The sequence below is a fragment of the Lepidothrix coronata genome, unplaced genomic scaffold (genome assembly GCF_001604755.1).
Source record: "Lepidothrix coronata isolate B3197 unplaced genomic scaffold, Lepidothrix_coronata-1.0 Scaffold174, whole genome shotgun sequence".
Classification (NCBI taxonomy): Eukaryota; Metazoa; Chordata; class Aves; order Passeriformes; family Pipridae; genus Lepidothrix; species Lepidothrix coronata.
Genome location: NW_016690354.1, coordinates 447,092 through 460,836, shown reverse-complemented (window position 1 = coordinate 460,836; position 13,745 = coordinate 447,092). Strand labels below are relative to the sequence as shown.

The 13,745-nt window shown below is 47.4% G+C and overlaps 1 protein-coding gene across 2 annotated transcripts in view; it reads left to right on the top strand.

Moving 5' to 3' along the window:
• The window catches only part of CAPN5 (calpain 5), a 57,822-nt gene that overhangs the window by 12,974 nt on the left and 31,103 nt on the right, over nucleotides 1-13,745 (top strand). The window contains exon 2 of one of the 2 annotated variants that reach the window (XM_017830188.1): nucleotides 3,949-4,125. In XM_017830188.1, coding sequence (XP_017685677.1) covers nucleotides 3,964-4,125 — 162 coding nt within the window. In that variant the 5' untranslated portion in view covers nucleotides 3,949-3,963. Of the gene's footprint in view, nucleotides 1-3,934; nucleotides 4,126-13,745 lie in introns of those variants that run through there. The other variant, XM_017830189.1, reaches the window with a different exon arrangement.

The following is a 13,745-nucleotide window of genomic DNA, read 5'->3' as shown; positions in this document are numbered from 1 at the left end:
CCAGTGGTAAAGGAGCCTCTGAGCTGGAAGGGAAGGAGAGGAAGAGTTTTGTGGCAGAGGAAGGAAGAGCCTTTCAGCAAGTATGTGGTCCTGGCCAATGCAAGCACTTTCAATCCTTCTCCCTGTTGCAGCGCTTAGAGCCCTGGTTGTTACCAGCTGGCAGAAGCGGGAACACCTGGATGATACTGGAGGTGAAAAGGGAAGTCCGAAACACCCCTGAGTCATGTCTGGCTCAGTCTTCCAACAAAATAATTTCCTCTTTAACTGCTTCATGGCTCATGGCAGGACTGAGGTTTGGATCAGACCACTGTTTCCAAAAATTCAGCTCTGCTAAGAGTGGTGAGTGCAGATTCCCCTCTGTACTGACGTACAAACATGTGCATGTGCAAGTGTAGGGTTGTTAATTCAAACCAAGTGTAAAAATGCCCAGTTCTTGTGCCCCTGGAGCATCTGATCTTGGTGCAAGAAGGCAAGAAAGCAAAGAGTAATTAGTCAGCCCTTGGGCATTTTAATGTGGCAGAGCTGACATTCTAGTAAGCGTGAAATGCTGCAAATTAGGGAGAGTAATGAATTTTAACACTGCCCTAAGAACATTCTCCCCACACCTTCCTTTTAATTATTTTGCAAGGTGGTTTTATTGTTGTGGGGTTTTTTTTAAATTATCCTGAACAGTATCCCTTTGCCTTCTGCTTGGCGTTTCCTTTGCAACTTAAGTCCATCTACACACCATCACGTGAGAGCAGCCCTGCAGTGAGGACAGATGGCTGGTGAGGCGACAGTTGCTGTGGGATGGGATAGCAGGGCAGAATTCGGGCAAATTTGGGCACCAGAAGAGCTGGAACTCCTTGGCTGAGATGACCACAGTCTTGTTCTCATAGGGATGGATGCTGCTGAGGGTATCTTGTGAAAGTCAGTGTTGCAAGGATCACTGGAAAGCACAGCTCCAAGCTGCAGGGTGTAGCAGTAATTTTATGAATGAGTAGCCAAGTGTCAGCCCTTGGCCATGGTACGGGCTGCAGAGCAGCATCCAGCATCTCCTACATCAAACCCAAAACTCCTGCCTTAACTTGAGCATGGCTTTCACAAAGGGACCAGACCTCCCTCCTCCCCTCCTTTCCAGGCTCACTTCCTAAATCTCACTGATTCTTTCTGCTCAACTTCCAGTGGAAATATCCTTTCCCATATGTCAGCCCAGCTCATGCACCCATCCAAGCAATTCATCTTGCATGTCAGCTAACAGCATCCTTCTACTCTCTCAGCCTGTTGTATTCCTGCAGAAGGCAGTTGCCAACCATCCCTTCCCAGCACTGCTGCTTTCTCTGTGTCTCTCTGTAGCAGTGAATTGCTGTCACTGTGAAAGTCCTGCCTGATTGTCACTCAAAAGTAGCTTGGTCAGTGCTAAGATGTCCCCATGACCTCCCTGGGCATATATGTCCCTTGTCCTTCACCCTTTCCTCTGCTGAAGATCTGAAGGCCAGCTCCTTCCCTGGCCCTCTTAGCAAGGTGGATTGGACTACTGGGTGCATTCCCTGACTGCTCAATGAGGCTGTCAGCTTTTCTACAAGGAGTAAATCTAGTTTATTATTCAGGTTTTGATATCAGGCCATTTGTTTTTAAGGCTTTTCTGAGGGCAGATGATGCATGTGGGTCTCTTTGTAGCATCTGAGATGCTAAAAAGCATCTGGTGCTGATGCCAAGGAGAAAATACCAGGAGCATCACTATAAGCCCCTTATACTGCAGCACCTCAGTGCATCACTGAGCTGCCTTCAGAGGCTCCTGTGTGAATTAATACCTGTGTAACTGGCCCTATGCAGGCCAGGTCTTAGCCTTGGTTTCCAAAGAGAGCACTTGCGCTGGAGACAGAGCTGCTCTCCCTGTCTCTGGCCTGCAAGCTAAGATATTATAAACTATAAATCTCAAATCGACAATCTTGGAGGATCATCACTAAATGTTCACTATGTTCTTGGGGTAGGTAGTTTGTTTGCCATCCAGTGTCTATGATCTCCTCCCGGGAGATGCATCTACTTGTTGCCCCAGTCCATCCTGTGCAGTGGTGCTTCTCTTGCAGTTCAGATTATTTTTAATTAAAGGCTTAATTACCCCTTTTTACAGTTATTTCCAGTGGCTGCATCTCATGGCCTGAGGCTGGGACGTGCCGGGTGATTTGGAGAAAGGTGGCTGGCTGGCACGAAGCACCCCACAAGCTGCTTTAGCAACTGATCCTCAGTAGCAGAGACCAGCGGAGCAGCAAACAAGGGGATCATTTTAGGTTCACTTAAGCTCTGAGTGATAAGCACTTGTGCTGGTAATCAGGCTGATAAATGCTGTCGATTAAAACCTGTGTTTTACTCTTCAGCTTTGCAGAAGTGATGTGGTTTTGTCTCTCCCAGAGGAGAGAAGCCTGGCTGGGTGGGTGATGCTCTTGGAGCACTGCTGTGATCAGAATGAGCATTAGTTTAGCTCTCAAATACCTACTTTTCTTCAGCTAATCCTAGTGATTCATTAACAAGGGATCAATTTAGGGATGCTGGCATCCTAAACTGATACCCAACTGTATGTGATTATATAATCCCTGGGATTTTGACTCTTTACAAATTAGCTGCTTCCAATTAGCCATTATTACAACTTCATTATCCCACCACAAGTGATAATACCACAATAAGCATATGGTTTCTATATGTCTCACTAGGAATAATGAGAGATCAGCTTGCTGGATGCATCCACCCACTGGATGGGGCACCCTGAGTTTTACCGTGTTGGACACTACAGTTGGGATTATGTCATTTAGGGACATGGTTTAGTGGTGGACTTGGCAGGGCTGGGTTAACAAGTGGACTAGGTACCTTAAAGGTCTCTTCCAACCTAAACAATTCTGTAATTCTATGGTTATGTGGCACATAAATTCCCATTTCTTTAGGAAACCGTACTAGATGTTTCCAGACTAAGGTCACTAGTGGTCAACATTTGAAAGAGAACATCCCATTTTGGGGATAGGTAAGGATTCTACATGGCTGTTATAAATACAGAGAAAGTTTAGGGAAGGAGCTTTGGAAAAAGTCTGTAATTGAGTAGAGGGACAATGCAGAACTCCCCTTTTCCTTGTGCCTGCCATGGGGACAAGGTGACTCGCACTGCGGGGTGGAGAGATGAGGACCTGAGGGCTGATACCTAGTGCCCAAAGAGCAAAGGTGGTGGAGCAGCGATGGAGAGGTGCTGCTCTCTCTCTGGGGGACATTTGGGCAGTGGTTCCCTGCTGTCATGTGGATTGCTAAATTCGTGTCTCTGCCCTGGAAGCAAGGCACTTGTCAAGAAAGAATAATTAATCCAGAAACACGTGGTGCTCTGCTAGGAGGCCTTTTTTTAATTAAAATCAGATCTGATAAAGTCTACTGAGAAATTTGTGTCTCTGACAAAATTATGAAACACACGTCTGTGATTCGAGGCTGTGTGGTGGGGGAGCTCCGGGTAGGGCTCAGCCCCCATAAACCTGTGCACACCCATCTTACAGGGGGTGTCTTTTCCTCCTAGGCCTCTGAGAGCTGTGTTTTTCCTGAAAGAGTTATAAATTCACCAAGAAGAAGGACACCAGTTAACATCTACTACTATGCCTGTGTTGGTGGTATTTGGCCAACTTGGGGGACATTAACTCAGTTGGTTAGAACATAGTGGTGATTAAATATCAAGGTCATGGCTTTGATCCCCATATGGGCCATTCTGTTAAGAGGTGGACTCGATGATCCATGTGGGTCCCTTCCAACTCAGAATATTCTGTGATTCTGTGAGAAATGGTAGTCCCATGTCCAGGGTGTCAGCAAGGTACACTTGGGCTTAGAGGTGGTTGTCTTCACCCACAGTGTCTTGGTCCTGCCACTCAGATGCTTCAGAAAAGGACAGAGTGTTCCTGGTCAGACCCTCCCCATCTCATTCCTGCTCTGCCTGTCCTCCAGAGCTAGTGGGGAAGAATGTTTTCCTCGGTGAAGCCATACGAGAACCAGCGCTACGCCTCCCTGAAGAAGGAGTGTCAGCGGCGGAAGCAGCTCTTTGAGGACCCACTTTTCCCTGCCAATGACGACTCGCTCTTCTACAAGTCAAGGATTCAGGGCATCCAGTGGAAGCGACCAAAAGTAAGTGCATCCATCCCCTTGCCCCTCAACGCTGCTTTCTACCACCTCTGCTCTCAGGCATTCCTAAAAATGCACCGTGCATCCTTCGCCAAGGCATCAAGCCCCAGTCAACATTTCTCCCCAGCTGGGTTTGTTTGCCCAGACCTGATATTGTGAGCCTCTGGGGTGCCAGAGAGACCTGCTGAACTCAGGTCCAGGCTTTTCTGCCCACACTGAGGTCTAAGAACAAAGGAGGCTTCTCGGTGACTCAGTTGCCACGTGCATAAACCAGAGAGATGGTTTGCAGCCAGGTTGGTATTGGGTACTCCTGTGAAGGCTGGTGGGTCCAGCAAGACAAAGTGTTATCTCTGAATCACAGAATGATTTGCGTTGAAAGGTATCTTAAAAATCATCTAGTTCAAACCCTCCTGCCATGGGCAGGGATACCTTCCATTAGAATACTCTTGGTGGTCCATTTGGAAAGACAAAAGAAGATAAGCTTTGGGTAGGTGAGGTGGTTTGAGGGTCTTTGGGGAAGTGGGTGGTCATACCCATCCTTCCACTCATGTTCAAAACCCACATCCTCTGGAAAAAGCACTCTGCATCTCCTCCATGCTGCTGTATCTATCATGGAGGCAGGTTGTGGGAGGCTGGGGCTAACATTGCCAGTCTCTTTTCTGCTATTCTCAGTGCCTGCCCAAAGGATGCACATCAGGACTTAAGGGCACTGTGGGGAATTTGTATGTCCTGGTATGGTATTCTCCTTGGGGGTGATGATGAGACCAGTGCTCTGACTGCCATGAAGTACAAGGAATCACAGGGAGCAACAATAACTGGTTGGGGAGTGGCAGTAGCCCAGCATCTAATACATCTGGGTTTCCTTCCTTGCCTGTGGGGAGAAGCAGCCCTCTCTGCCCAGCCCATGCTGTTCCACACGCAGCTTGGTGGCATTTCAGCATTGTAGGGTTGCCTGAGCTGCCGTCATCATCTTCGCCCCCGCTGACAGCCTGGAAAATCAGCTGGCCTTCAGCAAGACAGAGCTGTGTCTGTCTGAGCCAGGGCAGTCTTGGGGGGGTGTGAACAGAAAGGCTTTGTATGAAGGGAGGGATGGAGCTGAACTGACTCTTTCTATGTGGCCAGAGGGGCTGAGCCCCCCAGCATCCCACTGGGCTCCTTGTGGAAGGAGATCTCACTTCCCTCTGCTCTGCCTTTGGCTCTTCCGCACCAGCTCTGCCTGGTCACGGAGTTTGTGGAAAGCCCTGTGTGTGTTTTAGTTTATTCCCCTTGTCTGCTGCAGGAGAAAGATGCTCTGTGCACAGCTGCCTTCTGAAGTCAGGGCCCACCACGTTTTGGTCTCACGGTGAGGGGCATGAACATGCCTTCCACATCCCATTTACACAGCAGACAGGTGATGCCTGAGAATTTCTAAATAATTTTCTCTGGGACTAAAAGGTAAGGATGTATTTGTGACATGAATTGGTTTACATTCAGGGACACATACATTAATTCACTCCTATGTGTAATGACAGATGGTTGGATCCAGTTGTAGAGGGTCAAACTTTGCTTGTCTTCTGCTGAGCATCTCAGAGCTTTTCTTTATCTGCTTTTCTGGCTTTCATCTCACTTGTAGCTCTTGGTCTTCAGTCAGGTATCATCCTTTGCTGCCTTGCTCTGTAGAGCATGAGGTCTTTCCAAGAAAGCTTTCTGGACCTTATGTTCTTCACCTGTAAGGTGTCGTGCTCACCTAGTCCAAACCCATCCCTGCTGAAGCACGGAATGAATTCAAGCTTCTTGCAACCACCCAGCTCTGCAGTTTCATAGGATCATAGAACAGTTTGGGTAGGAAAGGACCCTTAAAGTTAAAGCAGTCAGCAGAGGATGGTTGAGCAGGGGCTCTTTCTGGTGTGGGCTGGCAGTGGGAACAGAGGCTGGAAGTGGGTCCCACATGCCAGCAAGGTCCTGTGTGCATAACTAGACATGTAGGTGATCCCTGTTTTGCTGCCTCTGCGCCAGACAAAGGGAACTTTGCCAGCGATTTTGGCACCAGAAGGCATACATGCTGAGCAGTAGCAGACTCACTGATGATGCTCTTTGGTAGGATTGTTTGATCAGACCTGCCCAGCTGTCTTGACCACAAAATCACCATTAAAAAAACAAGAGAAATTGAGTTCACACCTGCTCTGTTTACTGCTGAAGTTTTCCAGAAGCCTCTTTCTCTAAAGTGTTTCTCCAGGTTCTTTCTCTCAGCTTTTCATCTCAGCAAAAGTAACTGAATTTCACAGGAGAACTGCTTTCTGCCAGCCAGACAATGCAAAGTGACATTTTTAGTTGCTGGACCCAATTGTACCTGAATTCATACTGGTTCTCTAAGGGAGAGAGCCCAGAAAAAAGTCCCAGCATCTTCTGCAGGAAAGCAAAAGTAGTACCTCTGGGTATCAGGAATCTTGATATCTCACCAATTTTCTGTCTGCAAGAAAGCTGGGAAGCACCATCAGCTTTTCCAATTTAATGCAGGATTCAGTAGGGTCCAAAATGTCCATGAAGTTCAAATCAACTGTTCTGCTTGTGTGCTAAGGGCACAATGCAGTTATTAAACTACACTAAGTCCCTACAGCATCTGCTTGCTATTACAACCAGCAAATCTTCCCTTAGGCAATCACGATAAATTCTTGTTCAGAAAAAAACAAGCAGTGATACTCCCTGCATTTGGCACACACTGTTTTGGGGATTTCCTGACTCAGAAATGGAGTCTCCAGTCCCAGAGAGACTGTCTGCAGGGAGAGGATGGTGTGTACACACTTCTATCTCTCAAGGCCATGGCCATAGCTTGTTTTGGAGAGTTTCAGCACAAACTGTCTGCTAAAACATAAAAGCTCATCGTGTCTCTGGCTTTGCTATGAGAAAAGAGTGGGTGGAGAGTGGAAATAAAAGCTGTCAGCTATTAAAAACAACCACTTGCTTTCTTGGAAAAGTTGTCACTTGTGATCTGTGGAAAGAAGTGAGACATAGGTGATAAGTTTTGCCCAGAGAAGTTGTGGATGCCCCATCCCTGGAAGTGTTCAAGGCCAGGCTGGATGGGGCTTTGAGCAACCTGGTCTACTGGAAGGTGTCCCTGCCTACAGCAGGGACATTGGAACTAGATGATCTTTAAGGTCCTTTCCAACCCAAACCATTCTATGATTTTTCAGGCTTCCATGTGAAAAGTAATTGTAGTGAACTCACTGGGGTGCTGGGAATGTGCTTTGGCATAGGCAGGATCTCATTTCCATATACTTACATGGCACTAGTATGGATCTAAACAGTCCATTCCTTGTGTATGCATCCCTTTCTTCCCAACCATCCTTCCCTCATCCTTTCTGCTCCTCCATGTACTCCCAAAGCCTGAGGCTGCTTTGGTGAAAAAAAACCAACCAAAAAAACTCCCTATCTCTTCAGTGCTCTTCCTTTTGTTTGGGGTTTTCCTGGGCAGAGGGGAAAAGAGGAGGCTGAGGAACATCTCTGATCCCTTCCCTGGTCAGGCTGTTTTGCTTCAACTTCTTCCTGCATCCGGCACTGCAGCCTTTCCTGGAATGGGCTCAGCTTTATTCTTTCCAGCAGGGTGTCCTCCCTCCCTCCCTGCTTTCTCTGGCCTCCAGCCCTGCTCTGGATGCCAGATCTTTGCAGAGGGAGCAGCTGTTTGAGCCCTCTAATCAGGTTTTGGCTTTGGTGGTTGTTTGCTGGACATCTTCATGATGCAACACAGAGAAGCCAGAAAGCTAATTAGTGGGGTGTTTTGGAGGGAAGGAAGCCACAGCATCAGCCTGAGCTGGGAAGGGGGTCCTGAAGAGCCTTGTTTTAGTGAATCCACTTAAAAACAAGAGTGGCTGCTGGTTGCTGAGCCAAAACAGATTTTGGAGCTCACTAAGTCAGCATCAGCGGCTCCTTTTGGCAGCAGCACTCAGCTATTGCATTAGAAATGAAACAGAGCTTTTTGGACTAAGCCCAAATCCCAACACCTTGCTTGAAACTCCTTTCCCTTGTGCTCTGCCTGCTGCTATGTGAAGGAGAGGGAGATCTGTATTCAGGCAAGTAGTACCACTCCCAGTGGAAATCTCAACCTGATCCTCAAGCTCAGAGTTTTGCCCTCCCTTTTTGGGACAGGAATGCTGGCAGTGCACCACTGGGAGCAGGAGGTTTGGTCTGTACATTGGGTCAGCTGATCTGGGTGTTTGGAAGGTGGGTAAATAGAGAGGGGTGGCATGGATACAAGGAGATGGGGCTGGATGAGATGCACAATGGTGGTAGAAATAAGGGAGATCTGGAGCACCTGCTGTGTCTGCTGATCCCATGTGGAAAAAACAGTGATGGTCTAAGGTGTGGAAGAGACTCATCCACCCAGTGGGAAAAGAGTTAATCTCTTCTAATCATCACTGTCCCAAACTCTCTCCTTGGATACAGGATGCTTCCAGTGTTGCCATGAGATTGGTACAGAGTTCAGTTAGGGTCTTTAGTACCCCTGGGCCTTACCCAGGGCTTGCTTTCTCTCTGCATCAAGGGGGGTCACTTGGTTTAGGTTCAGCCCATCAAGCTATGACCTACTGCTGGGACTGGTCACCAGCCAGGACAAATTTGGGCATCAATGTACACCTGTGGGAAGCAACTGAAGCCTGGTGGGAGGCTTACCTCAGGCACAAGTGTGATGTTGAACTACATGAGCTGCTTGCTGTCGTCCTTTAGCTCTTCCCAGGGAGCAAGGTTGAATCTGGAGAAATTTTTTTCCTCTGTGTTTTGGAAGGCAGGTGGGCTGCTGTGTGCTGAGTGTATTCCTGTCCACAGCAGTGTGCTGCAGGACCTTGCAGAAGCACCTTATAGTCATCCCTAAGATGCTGAGTGGTTGTGACATGAGATCCCAAAGACGCTTGGAGGGGACCAGGTGGGAACTCAGCATCAAGCTGTGCCAAAGGTGCTGTAAAGAGAAGCTGTGACAAAGCATGAGGGTTTCCAGGCAGGCTGTTGTCACAGTGACTGGGTGGCTCAAGGTGAGGTGTGGTGATGGTTGAACCTGAGCTGAATCTCTGCACTGTGAGTTCAAACCTGGCTGATTGAAGCCACCAGAGAAACTCTTGGATGAAGTCTATACCCTCCCATCTTCAGGGGAGGCGTTTTGCCCTCCATACCTGTTTCTCAGTATTTTTATCTGTCTCCAATATTTGCTTGCAAGCACCAGATTATCTCTGCAGGAATTAATTGTCAAGGGAAGTTGTCACTGATTAAAGAGCATAAAGGTACATTCTTGCTAAAGGGTAATATTATCTGGATGAAGGCAATGTCATTTGGAGGGGAAAGCCTTAGAGTCAGCAGAGTTTTGGGGGAGACAGACAGGCCAGGTATTTTGGGGATGGTTATGGGAAGCAGGAGGACTTAGGGCAGTAGGGCCATGGCATTTTCACCCCTCCTGTGACACTGGGGAGGGATGTTCTCAGTCACAGCCCTGGGGCTTTTTTTATAGACAGACAAGAGGAATCTTGTTTTAGAAACCAAGAAAATAGGACTTTTTAATAGCCATTTCCCTGCTGTCCTGGCATGTATCTGTCCTGACTTGTGTGTAGGGGCTTTGTTAATTCATAGAATCACAGAATGGTTTGGATTGGAAGGGATTTTAAATATCCTCTAGTCCCAGCCCACACTGCCATGGGCATGGACATCTTCCACTAGACCAGGTTGCTCAGAGCCCCATCTAATCTGGCCTTGAACACTTCAAGGGATGGGGCAGCCACAGCTTCTCAGTGCAGCCTGTTCCAGTGCCTCACCACCCTCACAATAAAGAATTTCTTCCTAATATCCAATCTAAATCTGTCCTCATTCAGCTTAAAGCCATTCCCCCTTGTCCTATCATGCAGGATGCATTATGTCCATTGTATCCTCAATTAGATGCTGTTGTGTTTGGAGGAGGTGCTGCAGGAAGGGAGAGTATCTCTTAGCTCTACTTTTCTTTACATTATTAAGCACTTAGCTCTTTTTGCTTGCTGAATGAGGATTATACAATCAATCCCCATGAGGATTTCCTGGAAGGGGAAAGGAGTCAGTGAACTAATTCACTAAAAGCAGGACCAGCACTTCCCTGCCCTCAAGTTTCTGCATTAAAAGGTCTTTTCCCCAGAGGATAGTACAGGCTGGGAAGCTGGCAAAAACACAATAGTAAAGTGTTTGCAATAGTAAATGGGGAAGACAGAGGATAAGTTCTTGCAGTTCTTTGCTCTGAGAACTCACTTGAAGCTCACCGTGGAGGCAATTAAACTGGCAATGGTCATTGGGTGCAAAGACCTTCTGGTGTCCTATTTGGAGGTTTTCCAGCAGAAAGACTAAAATACTAACCTCTGCACTCCAGGGATGTCTTTGCTCAGCTTTTTGCAGTGCCTTGGCCTGTCTCAGTTTTAGTCCTGCCCAAAAAATGCTTGGGGTTAGCACTGATGCTGGGGCTCCTCTGTGCTGCTGGATTGACTGAGGGATCATCTCCTCTGAATAGTCTTTCATCTGTCTGTGGTCCATCACATGAGTTGGAATCCTTCCAGACTTTTGCATTTCTCAGCTTAAGAATTTATCAGCCACTCGCCTGTTAATTTATCTGCTGTTTTCAGTAAAACTGGAGCTGATTGCCAGTCTGGTTGCTCCTTGCCAGGAAGGGATTTGGTCATCATTTAATGCAATCTCGGAATTGACCTTGTTTTTACATTTTTAAGCCATTCATAGGCTCCCCCCATCTCTCAAGATAAACAAGAAATTTATTGTTATTATTTTTCTTATTTTAAAGGGTCTCTACTCTCATTAGATGTGCTGCTGACCCCTGGCTGCATTCCAGCAGGACTTGGTGGATCCTCCCAGGGCCATGGCCCCATAGTGCCAGGCAAACACACTCTCCCCTTAGTCCCAGTGAGGACAGGGGTTGATAAGTTGCCCAACATTGAGTGTGGCTCATTGCAGCCTTTGATAAGAAATTGCCAGCCAGTCTGCTCTGTCCTTGGCATCAGAAGGGCATGGCCTTAAAAGCAAAAGCTACAGTAAACAGAATCTAACGTAGATTAGATTCATTGTGTGCTTCTAAGTGCAACTGCATGTCATTGTCAAGAAATTACTGTATTGGTAATGGGGAAGAGCAGAACAATAGCAGAGGGTGTTACAGAAAGGAGCCCATAGGATCCATCCACTGCTTTCTGAGCTCCTTGGGAGGGAATGGTGCAAATCCTCCCAGAATGGGCTCTGGGGTGCTGGAGGGGCGCATTCTACAGGCAGAGCTAGTTATCATGGAATCACAGAATGGTTTGCTTTCGAGATTCCCTTGGTCCAACTTCCCTACCGTGGGCAGAGACACCTTCCACTAGACCTGGTTGCTCAATGTTAAGGAAACTTTCCTGTCTGACTATCCAGCAGCCACTCTGTCAGTCACACTTGAAACACCTGAGCTGGGACTGAAGTCCCTTCTTAGCGGGTGGCTCCAATGAGCCAATGGGTGCCCCGCTTGACTCCCTACGTTCACCACACTCACACAGTCAGACCAGGTTTCCTTACTGCCTCCACTGCAGGTTTCTCATAGCAGAGACTATCTCAGACATCTGGATCCTTAAAATAATTTAATCATGGTGCAGTAATAGAATAATGCCTTGAGGTGGGTGCCTCCAAGGAGGTACCCTGAACAAAGGAAACCCTGTGTTTTTATACCCTCACAGTCTAAAGGGTTGAAAGTCTTGAGTCCTTGGCTCCTGCCCTGTCATCTGTCTGGGCCACAGGTCCCCGGGCCCTTTGTTATGCTCAGAGTCAGCTGTTCACCTCTTATCTCCAGCTCGGGCTCCAACTGCCCAGAGCTCAACCTGTGCCTTGCACTGCAGCTGCACCCCAAGCTACTGCACTGAATGTATTCCTCAAGACTCAAAGCCCTATCAAACCTGGCCTGGGGATGAGGCATCCCCAGTAACCTGTGCCAGTGCGTCACCACCTTTGCAGGAAAGAGCTTCTTTCTAGTATCAAACCTAAACCTGATCTCTTTCAGTTTAAAGCCATTCCCCCTTGCCCTGTCACTCCACACCCTTGTCAAAGTCCGTCTCCATCTCTCTTGGATCTTCTTTAGGCACTGGAAGGAGCTCTAAGGTCTCCCCAGAGCCTTCTCTTCTCCTGGCTGAACAACCCCAGCTCTCTCAGTCTGTCTCCATAGCAAAGGTGCTCCAGCCCTCTGATCATCTTTATGGTCTGGACTTGCTCCATCAAGTCCATGTCCTTCTTATGTTAGCAGCCCCAGAGCTCGACTGACACCCTGGATCAGCCAAGGCTTTTAATCTTGGTGTGAGCTGGGAGTTTCTGCACCACCTGTGAGCTCTAATTTTTGGCCTCTGAGAAAGGATGGGATTTTGGGGTGATTTGCCTGTGTTAAGGGCAAGCTCAGTCCTGCTGACTGAGTGTCTTTTGCCTATGCCCTTGCAAAGAGTCCATCAGGCATGGTGCTGCCTCTTGCAGAAGGAAAATAAAACATGAAATGCTATAAAACTGAGGGCCAAGTCCAGCTGCTGCAAGAAGGGGTTAAAGAAAAAAGCAAATAGAAGGAAGTGCTGGTGGGAGAATGACAGCCGGACTGACCCTGCCTGTGGAGCAGAAATGGAGCCATTTCCTTGATCTGTCAAATCTGAAGCCAGAAGGAACACTTCACCATGCATTGTCTGATTTCTGTGTAACGAGTTCACAGCACTTCCTTGAATTAACTCCCCATTGAACTAAATTTGACTTGCTTCCTCTAAGCATGATCTAGTTTTGTTTTTCCAGGAGAGGAAAATTCACTGTGGCTATGGATCACTTGCTCTAAAGTCCAGTCCCCACCTTAGGATTTGCAATTTTTTGGGGGGGATTGAATTACTTAGCTTCAACATACACCCCTTGAAACTTTGGGCATACTCTCTTGCTTCTTTATTTCCAATCTCTTTAAATGTATCTAGTTGAAGATGTCCCTGCTCATTTCAGGGTGGTTGGACTAGATGATCTTTAAAAGTCCTTTCCAACTCAATTTTTTTCTGTGATTCTATTATTCTCTATAGTAACGCTGCAATGCACATGTGGTTGGGGCAGAGGGATACCTACATCCGTAGAGAAACAGGTGCCACCCCTCTCTCCATCACCTTTCCTTCTTGCCTTGCTCAGCACAGCCTGGACTCCTGTCCAGTCCAGGAGTATCAACGGGTTGACTGTGGATGAATAAATGCAGCGAACGTCTATCTTTGCAAACACCCCAGGGCAAGGGCTTGTCCTTCTCTTCCTGCCAAACAACTTGACACCATCTGAATTATTTGTACAGAACATTAAAATTCTCTAAGTTGTCCCTTTTTTAAATAAAACCCCCAACGCAATTTGGCAGTGAGCAGAATGGCATTGTTTCTCCTCTGATATATATAATTTAACACAGAGACTGTGCAAATACTGCCCCAAAAGCTCTGCAAAGATTACAAACCTGTTTAAGAGGCAGACTGAAATATGCTGAGCAGGGAAGCATGGTAAGGTGGGATTTCTGTCCTAAGTGAAGGTACTTAACCCAATGCAATCATTTAGACCTGTGTGTGCTCAAACACTGTGTGATGGGGGAATTAATTCCTCGGGATGATGCTGCCCTGCTCAACTGTACTACC